This window comes from Polistes dominula, unplaced genomic scaffold (assembly GCF_049000335.1).
Source record: "Polistes dominula isolate Pdom_NZ unplaced genomic scaffold, Pdom_raw_medaka contig_20, whole genome shotgun sequence".
NCBI lineage: Eukaryota > Metazoa > Arthropoda > Insecta > Hymenoptera > Vespidae > Polistes > Polistes dominula.
The window spans coordinates 7,196,418-7,219,652 of record NW_028301147.1 but is presented as its reverse complement, the minus strand read 5'-3'; the positions used below and the strand labels follow the sequence as shown (position 1 = coordinate 7,219,652).

General features: G+C 28.7%; 4 protein-coding genes across 8 annotated transcripts in view; all 4 read right to left on the bottom strand.

Moving 5' to 3' along the window:
- Nucleotides 1-394: 394 nt before the first annotated feature.
- On the bottom strand, nt 395-6,877 carry LOC107074093 (very long chain fatty acid elongase 1). 3 transcript variants are annotated; one of them, XM_015335150.2, is made up of 7 exons: nt 6,737-6,877; nt 4,322-4,370; nt 3,675-3,865; nt 2,715-2,795; nt 2,340-2,502; nt 1,955-2,094; nt 395-1,351 (listed from the first exon to the last, which is right to left on the bottom strand). In XM_015335150.2, the coding sequence occupies exons 1-7, from the start codon at nt 6,800-6,802 to the stop codon at nt 1,187-1,189; spliced, it is 855 nt and encodes a 284-aa protein (XP_015190636.1). In that variant the 5' UTR covers nt 6,803-6,877; the 3' UTR covers nt 395-1,186. The 3 variants fall into 3 exon arrangements, with proteins under 3 accessions (XP_015190636.1, XP_089033436.1, XP_089033437.1); XM_089177310.1 differs by having other exon boundaries at nt 3,675-3,793; XM_089177311.1 differs by lacking the exon at nt 4,322-4,370 and having other exon boundaries at nt 6,737-6,861.
- Nucleotides 6,327-15,296, bottom strand: LOC107074091 (cysteine sulfinic acid decarboxylase). The gene is made up of 6 exons (XM_015335145.2): nt 14,854-15,296; nt 14,534-14,777; nt 14,260-14,458; nt 13,806-14,182; nt 9,344-9,535; nt 6,327-8,864 (listed from the first exon to the last, which is right to left on the bottom strand). The coding sequence occupies exons 1-6, from the start codon at nt 15,123-15,125 to the stop codon at nt 8,691-8,693; spliced, it is 1,458 nt and encodes a 485-aa protein (XP_015190631.1). The 5' UTR covers nt 15,126-15,296; the 3' UTR covers nt 6,327-8,690.
- A 150-nt stretch (nt 15,297-15,446) lies between these two features.
- Nucleotides 15,447-16,453, bottom strand: Uxt (Uxt prefoldin-like subunit). Its single transcript, XM_015335152.2, has 2 exons — nt 16,190-16,453; nt 15,447-16,018 (listed from the first exon to the last, which is right to left on the bottom strand). Exon 2 carries the CDS (start codon nt 16,011-16,013, stop codon nt 15,582-15,584), a length of 432 nt encoding a protein of 143 aa, XP_015190638.1. The 5' UTR covers nt 16,014-16,018; nt 16,190-16,453; the 3' UTR covers nt 15,447-15,581.
- A 2,355-nt stretch (nt 16,454-18,808) lies between these two features.
- dsx (transcription factor doublesex) overlaps nt 18,809-23,235 on the bottom strand; it is a 78,128-nt gene continuing 73,701 nt past the window's right edge. For all 3 annotated transcript variants that reach the window (XM_089177306.1, XM_089177308.1, XM_089177307.1), the window contains exon 9: nt 18,809-22,082. The gene's annotated coding sequence lies outside the window, so the exon portion shown is untranslated. The remainder of the gene's footprint in view (nt 22,083-23,235) is intronic.

Sequence of the window (23,235 nt, the reverse complement as noted above, 5' to 3'; positions counted from 1 at the left end):
GTCTGTTTCTCCATCATATACAAAATGTATTTAGATGGGAGGTAAAGCCGAAGAGGGAGGGAGTTATTGTAGTTATAACAAAATAAGTCGAAAAAGATGAGATCTAAGATCTCATTTTTAAAAAATCATATTTAAAAATTTGAAATTTTATAGCTTACAATTATAAAATTTATTATAGTCGTAGAAGGAATCGCACTTAATTAATCTCAAAATTATATTACTTTCTGTTTAATAATAATGATTTGAAATTCATTGATTATAATAATTAGCTGCTGCTGTTGTATCATTGTCATAATTCAACTTACTTAAAGATCGATTAAACATAAGAGAAATAAGTCGTATAGTTGAAGAAAAAAAACGCAAAAATTACAGGATAACAACGAATATAAACATGTAAACGAAAGAAAATGTTTTTATTTGATAAGTTATTGGAGAGATAGTTCAGTGTAAGCGAACTTCAAAGAATTTTCAAACAATGTTATTCCTTTTTAGTATTAATTTTTTTACATGTAAAATCACCCCTTTCCCCTCAACAGAATACATCCTGTATATCTGAGAATTTTCAAATATTTTTGCATTTACATAATCGCGCGTGTCAGAATATTTTTATTCATATATATTATATATAATTATCAATTCGTCTATCTTTATTAGCCTAATATTTGTTGAAAAAATATTTATTATGATTCGTATAAATTATTTTACACGATAAAAGAGAAGAATATGTTATTAATTATTTTCGATTCTTTTTTAAAGACTTATTATCAGTACAAGCTTACTTTTCTACAATTACATTTTTTTTAAGAGAACATTACATTTTTAAAAGAATAAAACTAATGTACGAAATAATATTGTCTCATTGTATAATAAGAAGACGAAATAATATAAAATAAAAAAATAAAAGAGAGAGAGAGAGAAGTATTTCAATAATTACAAGTACCATTAAGAAAATATAAAATTACTTTATATAAGAGATTCCTATTTTTTTTTTTAAGGTAAATAAGATGGAAAAGCTTAATTTCGCAAATTTAAATCGATATACATATATATATATATATATATATATATATATATATTGCGTACGCATGTGCAAAATATATTTATCCATTTATTATCTCACGCAAGAAACTTCTAATACCCTTTATATTTCATTCATTCGATTATTTTAATTAACACAAAGAATCTTTCACTCCAGCTTCTTCTTCGTATAAGTCTTTTTGTAAAAGCGGTAAAACATATAGAAAATTATGATCACTTGTAAAGCATACATCCATGCAAAATATTTCCTGTCTGGATCGCACGAGGGCAAGAATGCTTGAGCTATATGTATCAGTATAACGGTGAATTGTATCTGTAATCATATAAACGCAAATTAGGAATAACAAAAACAATAAAATATATATGACTTTATTAATTTTTGTTTAGTTTTTTTTTTAAACTATCTTGTATAATATTATAAAAATATTCATGAAATTCAATAAAAAAAAATTATAGGTAGATATAAAGTTAAAAAAAATAAAGTCAACCGCATAAGACATTCTTTTCGAAAATAGGAAGAAAGATAACGCGTGTAAAGTGCTCTTATCACCAACAATTTCTGCTTCGCCGAAAATACACGTTGCAATGCCTAAGTATTAGAACAAAGTGCAATATATGCATCTTCCAGCCCAATATTCAGCAAGAAAAACATACTAACTTTTTCGTAAACTTCGAATCCGATACAAAAGAAAAAAAAGAAGAAGAAGGTGAGAAGAAAGAGGTGGACAAAAAAGAGAAAAGAAATAGAAAAGAGTTGAGTACAAAGAATCTTGAAACCGGAAAATCGAATATCGTATTTTTTTAAACGAAAATATTAAGCACAACAATCTGTTTTTCCGTTTATGAAATCATTACATTGTTGAAAATAAAAAACTAATAAGAACAAGATAAAAGAAGATATTACATAAACTCATACCATTTGTAGTGTCGTGATATACTTTTTCACCGGATTGATAATTTCTCTTACTTTTGGTCCACAAGCAGCCAATAGATAATAAGTGTACATGATTACATGGACTATACAATTTGGAATAACTATAAAAGTCCACATGCCACCTGAGAATAAATATAATTACTTATTTGTGTATTTTCGTCTTACTGTTAAAAGAGGTATAATAGGGGTTTTTATTAAAATTAGTAAATAAACAGATTATATAAAAAAATATAATGATCGATCGTTAATATATTCGATTAGAACAAATTAATGTTCGATAAAAATATAATTTTCTAAATAGATAAATTTGTAAATAAAATATACAAAATATGTTGGCTTGAAATAAAATAATAATTATATCACATACCTGGAATATATTTACAATTAATCCATGCGAAACAAACCGTTGAAGAATGATGATAAACGTGAAGAATAGAAATCTGATTGGATTTCTTTCGAAGAACAAAAACAATTGTGTCGCTTAATTCGACTATTTTCATTATAAAGATCCACCAAATCCAATCTACCATCTATAAATCAATAAAGTATAATATTAACAATCGATAATTTGTTATGGAAAAATTCATATCTACTTTGCAATTAATTGATCGTTTTATTAATATTTGACTGTCACTAGACATCTGATATGTATTGTGAATTCATAGATATAATTAAATATTTACATTCTTTTGCCATTCAATCACGATACTATTATTATTACTAATTATATAATAATACTTACCCTAAGAGGTTCAGGTTCATAAGAAAGACGATAAGGTTCACATCCAAGGGAAAGATTTGTCGTGTAACCCGACGTGAGTACCTATAAAAAAAAATATTTCTTTTAATATACAAGGTGCAGCAATAATTCTATTTACATTGAATGCTACTTTAAAGATGTGGCATATAAACAGGTAATAAAAAACTTTTGTATGACGCAAATAATTGTAGACATTTGTAAGACATAATAATATACCTAACTATTGACAAATCTTTAATACATTTTTTAATACCGGCTTTCGCAAAACAGTAAAAAGAAAAAATACGTCATTTCATCTAACAAAATTAACACTTTACCGACCGCTAGAGTTCCAACAGCATATGCACGTTTGATCGACAGTTTAGCCGCAGTTCATGTAATTACAATGATCTTTATCGCAATGTCAACCAATTACTAAGTTTACGATAGGCGAAAAAAAGCTGACTAATAAATTTTTGTTCAGTAAGTGTCGGTAACAAAAAGCCTATTAATAAGCTAGCGGTCGTTAAGGTTTTAAGATAAGCTTGAAATATTCGCTGTACTTTACTAAAGAAATTAGCGTCATGATATGCTCGGTCCCCTCTATGCTACTTCATGCAAGTTCTCTATTAAACATTTTTTTGTATTATTACAAATAACAGAAATTTTAAAGGTGGACAGAGTAATTATATTTAGATGTGAATATTTCAAGAATAAATGATCAGAATGATATGGTCATGCAGATCATTTGTATTCGTTTTTAATACTCTACAAGAATATTGCAGGACAAAATATATATAATTATATTTAAGAAAACATTAATAATTTTGAAATCTCTTTAAAAAAATTCTATTCTTTCCAAAAATCTAAAATAAACCAAAAATTCTAAATATTTGATTTTGATAAAATTGTTATTATTATTCTTGTATTATAATCCTAAATAAAAAATATAACTTTGCTTACTCCATAACATGTGACTCCACTTGCAATTGCTAGCAGACCGTTATACAGAATCATAAAGCTGTTCAGTTTGTAAGGTTTCCGATTTTTCATATAACGAGGTCCGATATGAAGAACGAACCCTAGATAAGCAAGCAAGATCAATGTCACAGCGAAGGGATCTTTCATTAAAGGTAAATTCGCCACTCTGGGATCTAAAATAAACATTTACTATCATTAAACATTTAAAAATCGAAAAATCTTAATAAGATATTAATTATTTACTCTGTTTTCGGTCAACAATTATTCGACTTTTATTTTATTTTTAATATGTTACTTGTACATACATAATGTACGTATTATTTAAAATAAAATAAAAAATTTATATAAAGATATTTTCTATTAATTTATTTTATAAAAATAACTTCAAAATGTAAACATTCGAAATATTTAATATTCTTCGAATATGTTATGTTAGCTAAACTAATGAAAAATAATAAAGTTAGAAACAAATGTATTGTTTATATCGTCGAGTAGTAATTGTGAAAAAAAGCTTAGACTACCGATTTCGGATCAATCTATAGAAGCGAAAAATATTTCAAACAAAGGGTACACCATTAACGAACAAAGGAATCCCACATAGAAGAAAAATATTTAATGTGTTCGTTCACCTGCAATCTCCTCGAAGAGATAATGATAGGCCTTCGCGAAGTCCATGTCCTATCATCCAAGTTAGCCAGGAAGTAAGAGAACAAAATCCGGTGTGTCCACAGAACCAAGGAATAACAACAGTAAAAACATCAACACCAACCCAATAACGGTTGTTTGATTGTTCACGAATGTAAATAAAGAAAACACGAGTAGGTCAGTTAAAAAAGCAGGATACCGGTGCAACGGCGATGGTTGTCGATGGTAGCCAAGGAGAGAATGACAGAATAACGAACTAACATATACAGATAATACATTGCAAAGTCACGTATTTATTAAACGAAATTGGAGGGGAGGCAAGAAGAGGGAAGAGAAAGGGTAAAGCAACGTCACAAAACTTTTCATCTGTATTAAATCGATTTGAATAAATAATCTTAATTATACATATACATACATATACATACACACGTGCACTCACGCACACGCACACGCACATACACACATAACAAAGATCCTGATGGAAGATAAGAGAAAAATTATTTTACCATTTTAGTAATTTCCAATTTTAATTAAAAATTATTCATCGATTTTAGTTCAAAGGAAGGAAAAATATATTTAAAAACGAAAAAAAGAGAACAAAATAAAAGGAAAGGCTTGATGTAATTTATGATTTCGAAACGATTATTTCCTACGTAAATCTTTCTCCCGTATATAAACCGAGCCGGACAAAGACAATAAATGAAAAGTAATTACACACGTACATGTAATGTATAAAGTTTCTATGTACTTAAAAAAGAGTTGTGTGTTAATCGTTTTATTTGAAGTTTTTTGTTTCTATGAATCTTAACAAAAGTTAAAAGAAAATAGTTTTACCAGAATAGCTATTACATCTCCTACTAGAGTGACAAGACCGAGGACGTCGAAGCATACATATTGACAATGATAACTGACATTATTAAAATTTGTGCAAATTCACCAAAACAATTATCCGTTAAAGATAAACATTGTTCTAAAAATTACTTTATATGTTACACTCTGCATGTATAAGAACAAAAGCTAATACTTTATTGACGAAATCTTTCGTGATACCTACATATAAATATTATATTTGATCCTTGAAAATAACTAAAATAATAGAAATCCACGTAATGTTATCACGTGAAGTTACAATATAGCGTAATATAAAGAATTAAAAGATTCGAAATGTTACGAGATATTTCGATTATATCTTCTGACGTAACAAGGTAATATCTTCAATTCGTTACGTAACATGCTCCTTAAAATTCATTTTATAAAATAACTATTGCCATTATTTATGAATTCATGTGGTTAACAATCACATTATCCTAAATTATCTTCAAGAAAAATGCAAAGATGACCACATTTAAGCACAAGACTAACAATAAATTTCATTATAGTTATAATAATATATTTTTAACACGAATGCATAAGGAAAACAGAAAGTTTACTTAGTTATGTATCTTTATTTACAGTTATGTATCTAGATACGAAAAAAAATCAAAAAATAATAAAATATTTTAACCGTAATTTAATAACGATTTATGATTCTTCTACCATTCATCGACCATTTCAGCAAAGACTATAACGATTCAGAAATATAGATAGCTACTATTACAGAAGTAGTTCCTATCAAGAACGATATAGTATTCACTTAGAATAATTCAGAATATTATTAAATTTGTTATTCAATTTCTAATTCCTTAACTAGTTTGTAAAATATTTTAATATGGCGTTACATAGTATGATACGTAATACATTTGTATTACATAATAGAAATAATTATTAAAATTCCATAAGAAAAAAAATAAAACTATTTTTAAATACATTTAAATATCCGCAAGTAAAAATATTCCTTTATGTTAAATATAATTTATGAATAAGAATAAAGACAATAAAGTTGCTTGTATAGTTACAAATTACAATGGAAGAAGCACCTTATAAAATAGATAGAATAAATTAATGCGTAAAAATATTGAAGATTTTTGAGGAATAATAAAAACAAACATGTATTACGAAAAACGGATATCATCACTATTTTATTCATGACAATGTTTTATCCCAAAATTCGTCATTTAAAATACTTGTGTCCTTAAATCAATGTTAATATATCAAATTAACGCGCATATTAAATCTATTTATAATTATTTCAGAACGATTAAATTCGAGGTTGCGTCTGTTTTAGTTAACTGCAATCGATCGATGCCGTCCAATCTTAGTACACTGGGTCTTTAAATTCATCGAAAATTCTCGTGTAAAAGTAAAGATTATTGTTATATGTTAACAAAGCTACTGAAATTTGATCTAAAAACAAAATTCGGATGAAGAGATCATTTAACGATGATCTAGAAAGTCGACGATGTGCGCAGGTTTACAGGATAGAGGTAAACCAAAAGAAAAAATATATTTAAGTGACGCACCTGCGATCCGCAAGCCGGGAAACTTTCCGCATCTTGCGTTTCAAGTCTGTAAATATCCGATGACATTTAAACTATTATACGAAATATTTGACTTTCTATTCGCGTATGCCGACGTTATCGCCGTCTTTCAGGGCACTAGACTACTGTCCAACTTACGTTCATCTATAGGGCAAGCACCCCTAGTAGAGGCTTATGCTCAGGAGCGTAACAAACTGGTTCGATGCCATGTGATATACACGACTTCCAAATGATTTTAATTGAAATGTTTCTTTTCCTTTCTATCGCTACTCTATTTCATTATTATTATTTTATTATAGATTTAGTTCGATATTCGATAAGGTATCATTTTCTTTTATTCTATTTTGATTGCTTATAAAATTCGATCAAACGAATAACTGAACCGAAAATTATGAATATTAATTACACATTTGCTTATCCTTTATAAATTTTGACCAAGATAATATAATGTTTCATTAAAAAATGTTATTCTATGTTAAATCAGTATTATCAATCTTTGGAAATATGACTTATAATAATATTTGCTACTTCTTGTTATTCATAAATTAACTTTATCGTATAATAAATGTATAATTAAAAGTAGTATGAGATAGATAATTTAATTGGAACATCTGTTTTAACGCAAATCATAAGGGTTACTTATAATTGGCAATTGTGTCAAGGTTTTATATACAATTAATCTCTAAACGAGGCCAACGTATTCCATTTCATCTTCGTTAAATGATCACGTACTTCCCATACTAGAAATAATGCTTTTAATCTTTAACATTTATAATTACCGAATTATTCACGCGCATTTGTATGAGTTTAAAAATAATTAGTAATCCATCGTTTGTGAAAATCGAAAAAGATTCGACTTTCGAATATTTCACTTGTCCTAATAATTCTAATGTCGTTTTAAATAAAAAGACAACTATGTCAAAATAAGCAATTAGGCATAAATTAAATTCTGATAAAGAATCAAATAAATATTATTTGAGATATAACAACACTTTCATGAATTTTACTTGCAACAAGAACAAAATCATATTATTACTATAAATAAATTTATTAATATATTTAAAAAAAAATATTAGAAATTCGGATAGAACGTTTGTCCGAAAAAGGAGGTCGCAAATATATATACATATATATATATATATAAATTGGTACATCACTGCATTAATAAATCGTGCCAACAACAAAAATGAAGCAATTAATTGAAAGTAATATTATAAAATCCGTTTAAAACGGAACTCATCAAAGTTTATCGAAATGAATAATTGACCCAAAAGAATTCTTTCGTTTCTTGTAAATTAAATCGATTCACGAAGTTCACTGCAATTATGAAAAATGGGTCTTGCGAATTGATTATTTTGAAGCGAGTTATATTGCAATAGAAAAAATTATTTTAAACAAGAATAAAACAGAAAAGAAAAAAGAATATGAAAAAATGTTACTTCTTATTGGCACAATCTCCTTCTACGAGCACTCAGAGACCTACCATGATGTTGTACAGTCATGGAAAATCAGTACAGGCAAAGTAGTATGGATATATGGCTTCCCTGTGTGCTGTCAGTCGTATCAGGATTAGTCGGTTCATTCGCATACGATGTGGGGCCTCTAGGGCTGTAGGACAATCGCAATCACGAAATGACCTCTTACCTTGGTATCACGAATTTAATGTATGTACTATTAGCAGGACGTATAAGACTGATTCAGAATCATAATCATATATATATGTGAATAAATATATAATATGAAATGAATATGAATAAATATATAAGTAATAAAGTTTTGTCTTTGAATTATCTATCAAGATAACTTAAGAAAGTGTTTCTATAATATATTTCAAATCTAGTGTATATACCAAAAGCAGTAAGTGCATATAATAAAGAAAAAATCAAAAAAAAGCTAATTATAAAATATCTAAATATATATGACCTCATATTGGAATTCATAAGGACTCCCCAAGATTTTCGAGCTCTTCTAATACGTAATTAATATCTTGCATATCTGTTCCAGAATTTTGTACTACGAATCGAAAGAAATTTGGTTTCTCGCGTAATGGTTGATAGTTGATCATTAAACTACCTCTTTTTACCATTTTCCCCTTCAACTTAGGAGCTACCTAAAAAATAAGAAATTTATAAATAATATTTTTTTATTTCACTATAATTTTAATTAAATTTTTATTTTATAAATTTTTAGAATATATATACATATATATATATTAATCGATAAGTAATGGTATCTACTTGACCGACAGTTAACTTACAAATAAGTTTCCTTATTGACGTTTGAAGGTAACTAAATAAGAAATATTTACTGTAGATCATATACCGATTAAATCAATTATGCGTATGTTATATAGCAATAAATTTGTTTTTCTTATTTGTAAGTTATAATACCTAGCATTTTTAAATACAAAAAACAACTTATTAAATAGTATCATAATAAAACAAGAAAGTAAATTCTAAATTTTTAATTTTAAACTCTCTTAATATGTGCCATTAATAATTAATATACGTTTTAATCATAAGAAATAAAATAATTCAAAGTGACTAATATCTAAATTTCATTATAATGAAACAAGTAGTTAACTGTTACCTTATTCAATTCTTTCTCGTAATTACATATAGAATGCTTGTCTTTCAAGTGCGAAGGAATGAACCAAAAACACACATTGATAAAACATGGCTGTGTTACTAGCTCAAAGTTTTCTTTTTTCTCAATTTCGTCTTTAAAATAAGCTGACAGTGACATTAGATGATCAATGTGTTTTTCAAAGCCCAATGATCCCTGTAAAAAAAATTATATTAATAAAATACACAAATAATAAAAAAAACATCAATTGTGGGATTTAAAAAAAAATATATATATAAAAAATAAAAATTTTTGGCTTACGGTCTCGAGAGACCAGACCTCGCAACCGGCTATGCTCAACGTATAATTGCCTAAGTTACGTTTCTTGATCGAAAAGATCTTCAGGGTAGGATGATCAGTCAGTCCTACGCCGTCCCAAGATCATCGTGGCAATTTGCGAAGCCTTTTACCGGTAAAAACACAGAGCGCAAACGCTCTCATCCACGACGGAGCAGGCATGCTTTTTCGTTCGATGTCGGAGATCGGGACTCGAACCCGCGACTCCGGGTGGGAGTCGAGCGCTCTGCCGACTGAGCTATACCGTGCCCTTATATATATATATATATTATAACTGATAACTGACTGATACAGAAGAGTAACAAATAGACGAAAATTAACTAATTGTAAGACTTTAACAGACAGAGATTAACTTAATACAGACGGAGATTAACTTTTTAACTTCTCTACTTATTTTCACATATTTATATCAAAAGCAAGCTACGCCCTTCTAAAGAGGGACAGGGAACATATGAATCTTATTGGCCTCCAGTACCACTAGAGGTGGGGATGAAAATCGGAAAAAATCGCAAAAGGACTCTTTTCGGAAGCGGCAGTCTTTTATCGTCGGCATCGCTTTGTCTTGAATGTTATTGCTAACGGTTTCTCTTAAGTAAACGATACCTTTATACCCTCAATTCGCATCGGAAAGATCGCAAGGTTTTATTTAACTAAAATAAAGATCGCACTTCAAACAGGAAATAGGAAATTAAATAAATATTGAAGGAAAGGAAATAAATGTAAAAGGAAAGAAATAATATAAAAGGACAGGAAATCATATATAAGGCTTATCGTTTACAAAGGAAAAGAAAATTAAAATATGTAACATTATAAGACTTATTGCCTACACAATATAACTAAATTCAAATTATTATTATTATTATTGTTATTATTATTATTATTATTATTATTATTATTATTATTATTATTATTATTATTATTATTATTATTATTATTATTATTATTATTATTATTATTATTATTATTATTATTATTATTATTATTATTATTATTATTATTATTATTATTATTATTATTATTATTATTATTATTATTATTATTATTATTATTATTATTATTATTATTATTATTATTATTATTAATTGGCATTAGAAACTCGAAAGTTCATTGCCGCAAATACCACATTCTGGCTTTTCCCGTCCCTGAGCACGGGGCGGATCTCCGCCGCGGTACTCCCGCAGTACGGCGCTCTACACCGAAACAGTGCACGATGCACGCAACGTTCGAGCCGGTGTCGTAAGACTGATGATCGAGGCATTTGGTTTATTATTGAAGCCCGTAAAAAACAAATGATGCAAAACGAAAGACTCATGCGGCATGTTTAGAGTGAGATACTCTGTGCATAGCAACTGCAGGCGCTTATCATATATACAATTACGCGCATCTTTAGCGGGAGCGACTATAGCCGCTCGTAGTATCTCAGCGGCATCACATGGAAAGCGACTATAGTCGCCCGTAGTACCTGAGTGGCATCACATGGAGAGCGACTATAGTCGCTCGTAGTAGCGAAAGGGTTAAGATCCCTTCTAATATTGTCTTCCCATCTACGTCTCGGTCTATCTAATGGTCTTTTTCCGTTCGGTATACCGACCAGTATTTTACCGTTCGTTCCTCCCCCCACGCGCGTCACGTGACTAGCCCATCTTAATCGGCGTTATTTTACAACGTTAATTATGTCCGTTTTGTTGTACAGTCAATGTACTTCTACGTTATGGAGTTTTCTCCATTCCTCATCGCGTTTTGCAACGAAGATTTTACGAAGAACTTTGTTTCCGAAAACCTTAAATTTCTTTTCGTCCCGTAACGTAAAGCGTAACGTAAAGTTCGTAACGTAAGCGACCACGTTTCGCTATCATAAGACTACAGGTAGGATGATCGTCTTGTATATCCTGATTTTTAAGCGCCTAGACAGTAACCGCGAGCTGAGTAATTTATTGACCTAATAAAAGTATGCATTGCTTAGATTGATTCTTTTCTTAAGTTCTTCGTTAATTTCGTTCGTCTGGTTTATGATCGATCCTAGATATACCTAAAGTTGTTAACCTGTTCAAAAATTTTACCCCAGATGACCAAAGTTCCAGTATTAGGCACATTCTGAAATCTCTACTAAATTCAAATAAATGATATAAAAAGAAGTAAAAAATCATGCGTTTTGTCTTCATATACTTATTCAATAGAATATACATGAAATTTAATCCTATAATTTTTCAAGTCCTAAACTCACTTTTATATTTAGCTGATAATTAAATGAAAAAAAAAAGAGATTTTATAATATAAATTATTTACATAATTTAAATACATTCTATAATATAAAATTAGATCACTTTTAAAAGAAAATCAAAGAAAGCATTAAAATAACTATACCAGATACAGTAAAACCTGTTTTTGTGCGGTCCTTTTCTATGCAATCCTATTTTTGTGCGATTTGTTTTGTGTGATTTTTTTTGTATGCCGTATATGAATCTCAGCGGCGTTGGTACTAGGTTAATGTTTCCTATCAGTATACATATACATGTGTAGATAAACCCTGACTACGTGAACACTTTGACGATAATGGAGTCTTATACAACCATTGGATTAGGGCATAATCGCAAATTTTAAGAAACATTATGTCAAATTAACTTTTAGCTACATTCTAAAAAAAACTAGAGAACGTTGAATTAGGCCTGACTGAAGTTTGGAAAAAGTTCTCAATTTTAGACTGCATAAACCAATTGGTCAAATAAAACAACAAACATTAAATTCGTGCTGGAAAGCGATCTGGCCTGAATGTGTAATTAATCGAAATGTAATCGAAAACGCGTCCACGTTATTATCTAAAATTACACATAACATCAGCGGAGAGGGCTTTGATACTTTCGGCGAAAATGATCTGGACAAAATGATTGAGAACGAAATTGTCAATAATAGTGACATTATCAATAATTTGATAGATTATGAAGACGGACAAGAAGAACTGGAATCTATTACAGCCGATAAAATATATGCAGGAATCCAGATTTCTAAAAAATTGAAAACGCATTTTCTTAAAATATATTATATTAATTCCGAAAGAAGCTTAAAATTTTAAAAAGAGCTAAGATCATGCATTTCTTGTTATTGTGACATGTACAAGCAACTGACCAATCGACCGACGTCATAAAAAATAATCATTGACTTTATGGTGCCAAAATTAATTGAAATCGTATCTTCAAGCGACGAAAGCGATATTGAACCAATTCGTCACAAGAAGATGCGCGTTTTGGATTACGAGTAGCAGTGAGTATTTAATGTGACTTTTAAAAATTTCTCCATGTATACAATGAAAAATTAAATGTTTTTAAAATATTTCCAAGTCTAATTTATTTATTTAATTTGTTTGAAAGCATTTTCTGATTTATTTCGTAAATAATTGATGTATTTTGTAAGTGCGACTTTTTTTATACGGTCCCTATCCTCCGCATAAAAACAGGTTTGCCTGTATTCAACTATAGTAATTATATATATATATATATATATATATATATTATAGTATAATATATATTTTGAAAAAACAATGCATTACATTCCAATTATCATTAAGTTAAATTGATCGAGTTATTCACCAGTTTAATAGATTCTTACTAGCTTCTGCGAAAAGACTTCGAAAACTTATTTGACCAAAACTCCGCTATCGGCTAAACTTTTGAAAAATTCAGACACTTCTTTCGGAATCTTAAAAAGGCACTGAATGAATAAGGTATGGACAATTCTGAATCCCTACAGGGGAGATTAATATATGCATAAGTACACCGGCAAACACTTTATACAGAACATGCAAGCCTTTTACTTCAACGGAGTGCGCCTCAACCAGAACGGCTTAAATGTCAAAGTACAAGATCTACGCTTAAAAGAAGGCAGGGGAAAAAAGTGCTATGAAGGCTAGTTTTCTACATATTTGCATAAGTGGTTGCATTCAAAATCTAATACGGGGAAAGAGAGAAGCACTTCTCTGATATGCGTAAGTCTTAGCTTCGCATCGACAAAGATACTTCAAATATACCTCGAATATGATTCACATAATATACACTTATGACACTACTAGCAGCATTTAAAATATATTTTATAAAAAAAGATTTATAGATATGCATCAAACAAAACATTTAATTACCTTAGCCTGCCACATAAACCAAAATTTCAAAACATCTGCTCTGCGCCCACATTGTAGATACTTGTCCCCAGGGTCTAACTCTGCAGAGTAAAATTTATCCTTTTGAAACAAATAAGTAGCTCCCTTAGAATGTGCTTTAGTCAGAATATCATTATGCTTTGTCAAAAGTAAGGAACACTGTTGTGGAACAGCAAGTAACTTGTGAGGATTAAATAAAATAGAATCAGCTCTTTCTATTCCTCTTAAAAGACCACTGTGCTTTTTACTGAATATTAAGCCACCACCCCAGGCTGCATCGACGTGCAACCACATTTTTAAATCCTGACAAATATCTGCTATTTCGATCAATGGATCGAAAGCTCCTAATACTGTCGTTCCTAAGATTTCGAAAATTTAGTGGATGATAGTACATAGTTACTACATAATTTTATTTTTATTGTATAAGAATAATTACCAGCAGTGGCGAAGACCATAAACAAAGAACTGCCTTTTTCTTGTTCTTGTCGAATAGAAGTCTTCAAATCATCTACGCTCATTCGACCTAAATCATCCGTTTTCACAAAAACGACATTTACATTGCAAACGTTTGCCCATTTTGATACTGAATAGTGAGCATCTTCCGAGGCAAAGAGAATTGGCTTTTCCATCAAATCCTTATAAAAAATGATTAATTTTATATATCAATATACATATTTCTTTTATGCAATAAATGAAATCAGAATAATTACCTTGTTTTCACATCTAAAAGAAAATCGTCCCAAATTAATAGCCGTTCCATTCGCAAAAGATCCACCTGGACAAAACAATCCATCACCCAATTCAGATCCATTATCATTTTTATAAAACATAGACAATAATTTTTTAATCAAGGTTTTCTCCATTAAAGTTAGTACAGGTGCTACTTCGTATGTGTATACTGAAGCATTTAGGATATCAGTCAACCATTGTCCTGCCAAGCCATAAGGATCTAATCTACGCAAATAAATATAAAATAATTAATAATCATTTTTGTCATAGGTATAATATTAGAATCATAATTAAAACTCACCCAGAGAAGAGTTGATTCATAAAATATGGATGGCCAGTTTTAACGCTATATTTCAAGATCTTATTTGCTGCCAATAATAAATCATTTTGTGATTTTGGTTCTTCTAACAAATCAAAATTTAAAATTTCTTGCAAATAATTTGCATCTCTCCATCTTGAGACAGGATTATTTCGAGATACGCTTTTAAACGCAAAATCAATTAAATTAGAACTGAATTTCTCAAGAAATTCTCTATGCTTATTTTCAGAAGGTATACTTCGCCAATCAGACATGAATGATTTGTTGACTATCTCGAAAAAAATGAAAAATTATGTTGTACACAAGACCTTATAAACGTTGATAACCGAACAACGCAAAATACACTGGTTCATTTTTAACCAACCTCTGATATATATAAACTAACTACAAGGTCTTCATAAAGTTCCACAATTACACTTAACAAGGAAACAATGCAACATCTCTATACAATACTGAATCATTCAATGTCCCCAACATAATTAATTTGTACGGAAAATACAAAGTCTTTTAAATATGACTTTTTAATATAACTATATAATTTAATAATTACCAAAACAATAAATTATTACTATGAGTACTTGAAATATAAGTATCTATTTATTTTTAAAAATACATTTTATAAAGACTTAGGATTTTTAAGATATATGTATATCTTACAAGACCTAATTGAAAGTATAATCGCTAATTTGTACAATTTAGTAACACATATACTATCTTAATCCTTGTAAGTCTCTGATACCTATTAAAATTAACTTTATATGGGCATTAGTTCTTGCAATTTGTTTCCTAATATGAGTTATTTGTTTTTCAAAAAGTTTTATTCTAACATTGATTATAATTAAAGCTTCCTCTAAACTAAATTCAACATAGTGTCCTAAGCCAACATCTAATAGAATATTTGAAGCATCTTCAACATTAGCTTCAACATAAAAATTGTTTCCAATATCTACTTGAGTCTTAAAACCACTTTTATTAAAACCATTGGATTGTAAGGTAGTAATAATGGTCTTTAGCTGAATAAATTCAGCAATATCTGTATTTTTACTATTAAGTTTTTCTTCTAATTTAGCAAGATCAGTCTTCAGCACGTCATTTATAAAAGCTTCAAATTGTAGAATTTTCTTCTGTATATCTGGATTCATAGTTACTGAAATTAAATTATAAAGAATAAACAATAATCAAAATAGTACTACATGCATTGCAACAAAATAATATATAAAATTAAGCATAGATAATTATTAATTATAAATATGTTTAAAAAATGAAAAGCTTTATTGTGTATTCTTAGGTTAAAAATAAAATATATTATTATATTTACCAGTTAATAGTTTTATAAGTTGTATTAACAAATATATTACTAAATTATTTAGAGGTTAGAAAACACTTCACGGACTTGTTTTTAACAATGTAACGATAATTGTAAACGAGATTCACAATAAGAAATATATTCTTAAATTCTAATATTTTCTGTGTATTATATTAGTCACGTTAATTGCATTATAAAAAGAAACATATTAACATTTTTAAATTAAACTGGTTAGTATTAAATGTTATTAGATATTCACCGCGATCGAAGTTACACCTAGCGAAAATGATACGTAACTTGTATCTATGAACGCAGTCGATAAAAAAGATCTCTTACATTAATGATAAGCAAACTGGAGGTAATTTCAACTTTTCGTATTTACTTGTTTAAATATTTTAATTTAATAAAAAAAGAAATAAAATATGAAAATAGCACATATTATTTATTAGATATTTCTAGACAATATTAAATTTTTTACTTCTATATTATTCGCTTATACAATTTATCTTAACGTTTTACCCTATAACTAGTTTTCCTTATAAGTTTCGTCTCATAATCAACCAACTTTTACTTTTAATAGCAATTATTAAGTAAAATTGTTTTGTACAAATTTTTTTGATTAAGTAAGTATCAAATCGAAAATAACTCAAAAGTTATAGAAAAAAATACTATAAATAATGATGACTTCATAATCCAAAGAATTAATAACGAAATAAATAATTTATTAGAAATATTAAATATATCATTTTTAATCTTATATTAGTATAATAAACCAAATTATTCGAATTTTATTCTTAAAAAGAAAACACATACTTGCCTAAATACAATTGGTTTTGTTAAAACTCTGTAAATGATAGATCACATTGCAAACAATGATTCAATAGTCGAATGATGTATAGGTATATAAGTATTCTTGATGCAATGTTCTTGCTATTTTATAGTATGCTGAGTACTTCCCTTTGCTTAACAGAGTATATAATATTACTATTAAACTCGTTAGATAACAATTTAAATATATGCATTCGCGATCAATTTTAAATATTCATATTTAAAGTTTAACTTATTAACTTATTAAACTTTTTCCTACTATTGCAAAATATAAAAAAGGTCCATTTTGTAAAAAACACGTACTTACCAGTTTCACAAGTAAGATTCTGCCGATTTGCTCGAGGAAATTAATTAAATCACTGACGCCCACCAACGAGTTTGGCTGTTATCTGGCGTGTTAGACGTATCCATAATGATACCTTCACAGATTATGTAGATATTTTGCGATGTACTCGGTAACCTTGGGCTTTGGTCAATCAATGAAAGATACCGGATTGTATGACCATGCTAATTTAAAGCAACTGAGGGCTTGTAAACAACACCTTATTATAATTGGTTCTCTTATTTCATCTACACATTATACGATATAACAATAAATGCATCGAACTTTTGTATAAACTGTATCTTTTATTTTTTCCCTTCATTTTGTAATTTAAATCACATTGTATAAATTTACAAATTGATTATCATTTGTTACTTGAACGTAACATCTGGAAATACCATGTTTGATATACAAACTAAAGTATTATAATATATAACTGCATAATAGAAATTATTTATTGATAATGAGTAAGATCTCGTTGGAATAATTACTAAATTTTTTGCGACTTGAGTAGCAATAAGAGTGATTTGATATAAATCGAAGAGAATTATTGAAACAAGTTAGATGTAATGATTAGAATAAACGATCGTTGGAATATAAATCGTTGAGTTGACATAACCTTGTGTGATTTTTATTGTTAAAATATCTTCAAGTAAAAAACTCATACACATTGTAACCATAATTAGGTAGATACATTTTAACGTTATCAGATTTTTAATGCACGTGTATGTTGCCATAATTAGATTGCTTATCGGCCTGTAAAATTCATTCAGGAACGTGTAAATAATCGTTATGCAGAAACTACATGAAATAAGTAGAAATAAAGAATCTATTAATTAGAGAATAATTAAAATTACGCTCTCAGAGCATGACTATCAATCTTTCGCTGAATTTCTTGTAATTTTATACAACAACAAAATAATTTTAATAAAAAATATTCCATATACATAATACTTGCCTGTCGAGATGTTCGTGTACATAATAATAAAAGGTAGTTCATATGTTATCATGATCGTTGTGAGAAGTGGTCGCGTGCAGATGATGGCACAAGAAAGTAAGTTCAAATACATACATGCGATGAGAACCTTAATCCGTAGTGTTTCCAGTAAAGTCGCATCGCGTTTAATACTTACAAAAATTTTTTCTCCTAATATTGGAAGTCTCTAGATATTTTCTTTTTAAATTGTGTTACTCTCTTCATCCACCGACGAGGTATTAAATTACTATTATTACTATTATTGTAATTTTCCGAAGAACTATAAATTTCAGCTGTAATGTGAATGTGCAAAGAAAAAATGTTAGTAGGGTTATTTGCTATTGAACATTTTATAAAAAATCAAATATATGTTGAAATTTACTAAGAGATATAGTATTTTAATCAGCTGTAAAATGTTATGAAAAATCTTTATGCAATGGGCTTTTTATTTACATTTAACGAAGAGTAATAACATAGAGAAGGGTGTAAAAATTGAAAAATTAAATAAATTTCGCAACAATGTCAATTATTATACATAACAATAAACATAAGAAAAACTATTATCTATACTTATCTCAATTTTTGTAATTATTATAAGAGATACATTTAAAAGGTTCACATTAAGCACGCATGACACTATCAGCATTTATTTATACGCTATATAATATGTATAACAATTAAAATTACTCCAAGTAAAATCAATCTTTGAAGAACGATCAATACATGCCTCGTGATTCTATTTCTTTTTTCCATATTTATTTTCTGTCACATAAGTACATACCTATTTCAACATCTTTAGCATATTACTCTCTTTACCACGTGGCATGGATGATCTATCTCTGAAGATTTGTTGAATAAATAACTACAACGAACAAGAATGTAAGTACGAATACAGGTAGGTAAGATCGTATTAATTAGAGGTGCATGGATCGTACTTCTTTTCATTGAAATTACCATATTCTTTTCCAATTGGTTACAAGCTATAAAAAATAAAAACGGATACGGTTGTTTTACGATGTACAAAGTCCTTCTCTGGCACAACATTCATTTGCATTTCTTTCATGTTCGATGTACGTGCCGTGCAACACTTCGCTTATACATATATACTACACACGTTTCAGTGAAGAAATGAAAAACTTACCGAGCTGTATTATTACATGCCAAGGCTTTTCAAAGTATGGATCGCGATCCTATACATGAGGTCGTGTCACTAAATTTGGGAATCCTAAAAATTTGAGCAAAACTAACAAATTTCTGGATGCATAACGATTTCATATAAAACTAGTTTGACAATATTGCGCTCATAGTATGTTTGTGAATTTATGATAATAAAAGAGAAGATAATATAAAATTTATATCTCAGAGTCGCTCAAATAAAAATAATTAGTCAGTGAACAAATTTGAAAAACCCTGTTATACACTACTATCGATTCGAATTTTTTCACGATAATAATCAAATTGATAATCAAATTAATCAGTTAGACATAGATACGTTAAAATCACATTAATGTAACAATTAATTAATATTATTGTAAAAAAAATAAAGACAAAAATCATCCTTAATCTAGATTAATCCGTTTCGTGTAAGTATATATGTTATCGACAAATTCTCGTGCATATCTATTATCTCTTCGTATACAATGTATTACTTTTTTACTTTAATAACTATTATTATTTAATTTCTGTTCTGTTCTGTTCGCGCGCGTGTTTGTGTATGTATTTATATGTTGAAATATTTATTTAAAAAAAAACAAAAAGAAATTATATGTTGACTCGTGACATTATTCTATCTTCTCTTTAAAGTTTTGTTATCGGATCAATATTGATTAACGCAGAGAATTAAAAATCGTATCTAATGATAACGAAATAGAATATATATTATACATGTTTTGTATTATTCTTTAAGAGAGCTAATTCTTGCGTTAAAAGAATACGATCCTGTGGAAATATATTATATATACAGGTATGAAGAAATCTTTTGATGTAAGATTGAAACGGAAAGAAAAATTTTCTCTTGGAGAAATGTATACAGGTAACCCTTCTACAACGCTGCATCCTATAACACAATTTTGCTCTAACACAATACAAAAATTGCAAAAATCTTGGTACAGCACTGGATAACATAATTATTGCTTAATATATTTAAACACTAAATTACCTTACAAATAATGACACGAAGGAATAATGAACTTTAAATCTCATATAACACGGTTTCACTCAACACGGTATTTTCTAGGAACCTATCTACCATGTTATAAGAGGGTTACCTATACTAGTTGCAAATTGTAATCTATGATTAGGTATATTTGTCTCTATCATCCTTTTCACGTTAAAACATCATCCCCATTATTATTCAATGTTAATCCTAAACATTACTAAGAAATATTATTTTTGATGTTACACATTATTTCCTTCACAAAATTTTCATCAATAATTTTCAGAAAAAAGAGAGAGAAAAAAGAGAAAGATGGAAATCTAATTCTCATTCTTTTCGATCTTTCAATTCTTATTTCATTCTCTATAATCGTTACAAATAATCGTTATTTTTAGGCTCAATTATTTTTTTTCTGCTTTTTTATTTTAAATATTATTTTTTTTTCTTAAAACCGAATTTTCCTCGATATATGAACTTTCAGACAATAAGAAGGTGAAATTTATAATATGGATTAAATTGTTTAAAAAACGAATGTATATGGCAACGGTACACATGAGTTTATTATATATAAAATGAGACGAATGCAAGATTTACGAGACTTTATTTTTCTCAGTTTTGCGCTTCTCATTCAATTTTGCTTCTATATATGTATAGGAACATCAACTTTAAAGAATATTAACAAAATAAAGACTACTAAAAATTTTTCAAATTTAAAAATCATCAATTTTGTGAACGATAAATAATTATATAATCTATTAACATTTCAGTTATGTAGACTTTATTTAAGATTAAAAAAAAAAAGCTATATAATATCGAGTACTTGCTAAATAATAGCATTTTAGATCGAATCCATATTTTAAATTTTATTGAAATTCAGAAATTCCCAGGCATTCTTAGCATTCGTCTCTTACAATTATAAGTGTATTCCAGACATCACTTCTTGCAAACGCTCATGTAAGAGACTAACAAATTAAATTAATATTTCATGATTTTCTCGGACAATTTCGTTCCCCAACATACGGCGAAGGAAATAATTCGTTCTTAATAACTAACAGTCTCAAGACCGTGATTTTAAATTGGAGGACCCGTGAGAATCATCTCTCCGTCTGACATAACTACGCTTATACTATTAATGTATATACTACATGTATACTTATCGAATAATTTGACAAATTGCAGACAAATGCTACTTTCCTTACTATATCAGAGAAATAGAAAGAGAAAGAGAGAAAAAGAACAAATAGATCAATTAATAAGGACGTTGACGTCACTTATTATCAGAAAAAGATAACAGAAAGAAAATATCTTTTACATTAGTAACAAATATAAATTTCTCGTGTGTTACAGTTTATTTTATAACGGAATGAAAAAGAGAAATCACGCGAATCAACGATTAAAGAAAAAATTCATAAAATTTTCTTTTATAGAACATAAATCGTTCACTTTCCAATATGATAGCAATCGCGTGCATGGACATTTTCATTTTCTTGTTCTCTTGTTATCTTTTATCAAGATCACAGAGTCGAAATACATATTCTTTTGAACGAAATCATGTTGGAGGATCCTCTGGATTTGACTTTTTGTCTCCCATTGCTTCACCTTGCCGATTTAATCACCGATCAATCTGAAATGATCGAATTATAAAAATATGAAAATGTTTTTTTGTCAATGTACCCTATGCATGTATGTATTTATTTGCAATATCTATTATATTTATGGCAACAATGATTTTATTAATGTTTACCACTCAATGACAATTCAATGATCATTTGATGGCATCTGTATGATTAGAAGTATTAAAACGACGATAAAAATCCTATCTATCATGCAATGATCTAATTTCGAATCTAATTACGTTACCACGCAGTTCATTCTTCATCAATAGAACGATATATACATACAATGTTTAATAATAACTTATACAGTTTAAAATTTGTAGATGCAGCTCTTAATATAGCTAGTAAATACTTAATTGCAGTAATGCAAACAAATTGATCACACGTTTTCTTCTTACGCAATGTTTCTTTTGCGTAATTTGCCGGGCGTTTGCAAGTAGCCAGTTCATCTATAAAACGTTATTAAAAAGAACTGTGCTTTTTTAGTCGTGCAATAAAATATTAATCCTATTAATCTTGAATTTTATTTAAATTGGATAAGAAAATTTCTAAACTGTTAATATAATATATTAAATGCAAGATGTTATTGTTTTTAATTGACTGATGTGAGAGAGAAAGAAAAATAGGAAAAAATAGAGAGATAAGAAACATTTGTTTAAAAAATAATACGACATGAAAAGGCCAATGTTAGTTTACGTACGAGACAGGTGAAGGAAACGATGTCAAGAAGAGCGGGTTAGCTATCATCCTGACGTTATATTCGGACGGATATTAAATCCGGTTACGGGATGTATCTCATACGAAAAGTTTCGCGATGCTTCGCGAAATGTCTCAGGATGGATGCTCAAGAAAGGGTAGTGGTAGACGGTGTTGAGAAAACGAAGAAAAGTAAGAGGAAATATATAGACATGTGATAGAAAGAAAGGAAGAAAGAAGAGGAACAGAACATCGTAGAAAAGGACGTGAATGAAAGCTCTCAACTCGTTTTTCGTAAAAGTCCAAGAGAATGCTGGATGGAGAAACGAAATGGAGAGAGAAAAGAGAAGATGAAAGGGGAGGAAGAGAGGAAAAAGACTATAGGGGAGGAGAGGGGAGCGGTGGGGTATATTATGTTCGCTAAAGCAATGTTACCAACTCGAGAACTGGCGAACTAGCCGACAG

Coding starts and splice junctions, on each gene's coding strand:
- LOC107074091 (XM_015335145.2), bottom strand. CDS start 15,125: ATGTCTGATTGGCGAAGTATACCTTCTGAAAATAAGCATAGAGAATTT. Junction 14,778..14,853: donor ATGAATCAACTCTTCTCTGG/GTGAGTTTTAAT, acceptor TTATTTGCGTAG/ATTAGATCCTTATGGCTTGG. Junction 14,459..14,533: donor CTTTTAGATGTGAAAACAAG/GTAATTATTCTG, acceptor ATTTTTTATAAG/GATTTGATGGAAAAGCCAAT.
- Uxt (XM_015335152.2), bottom strand. CDS start 16,013: ATGAATCCAGATATACAGAAGAAAATTCTACAATTTGAAGCTTTTATA.
- LOC107074093 (XM_015335150.2), bottom strand. CDS start 6,802: ATGTCATCGGATATTTACAGACTTGAAACGCAAGATGCGGAAAGTTTC. Junction 2,503..2,714: donor ATGAACCTGAACCTCTTAGG/GTAAGTATTATT, acceptor ATTGATTTATAG/ATGGTAGATTGGATTTGGTG. Junction 1,352..1,954: donor ATATCACGACACTACAAATG/GTATGAGTTTAT, acceptor ATATGATTACAG/ATACAATTCACCGTTATACT.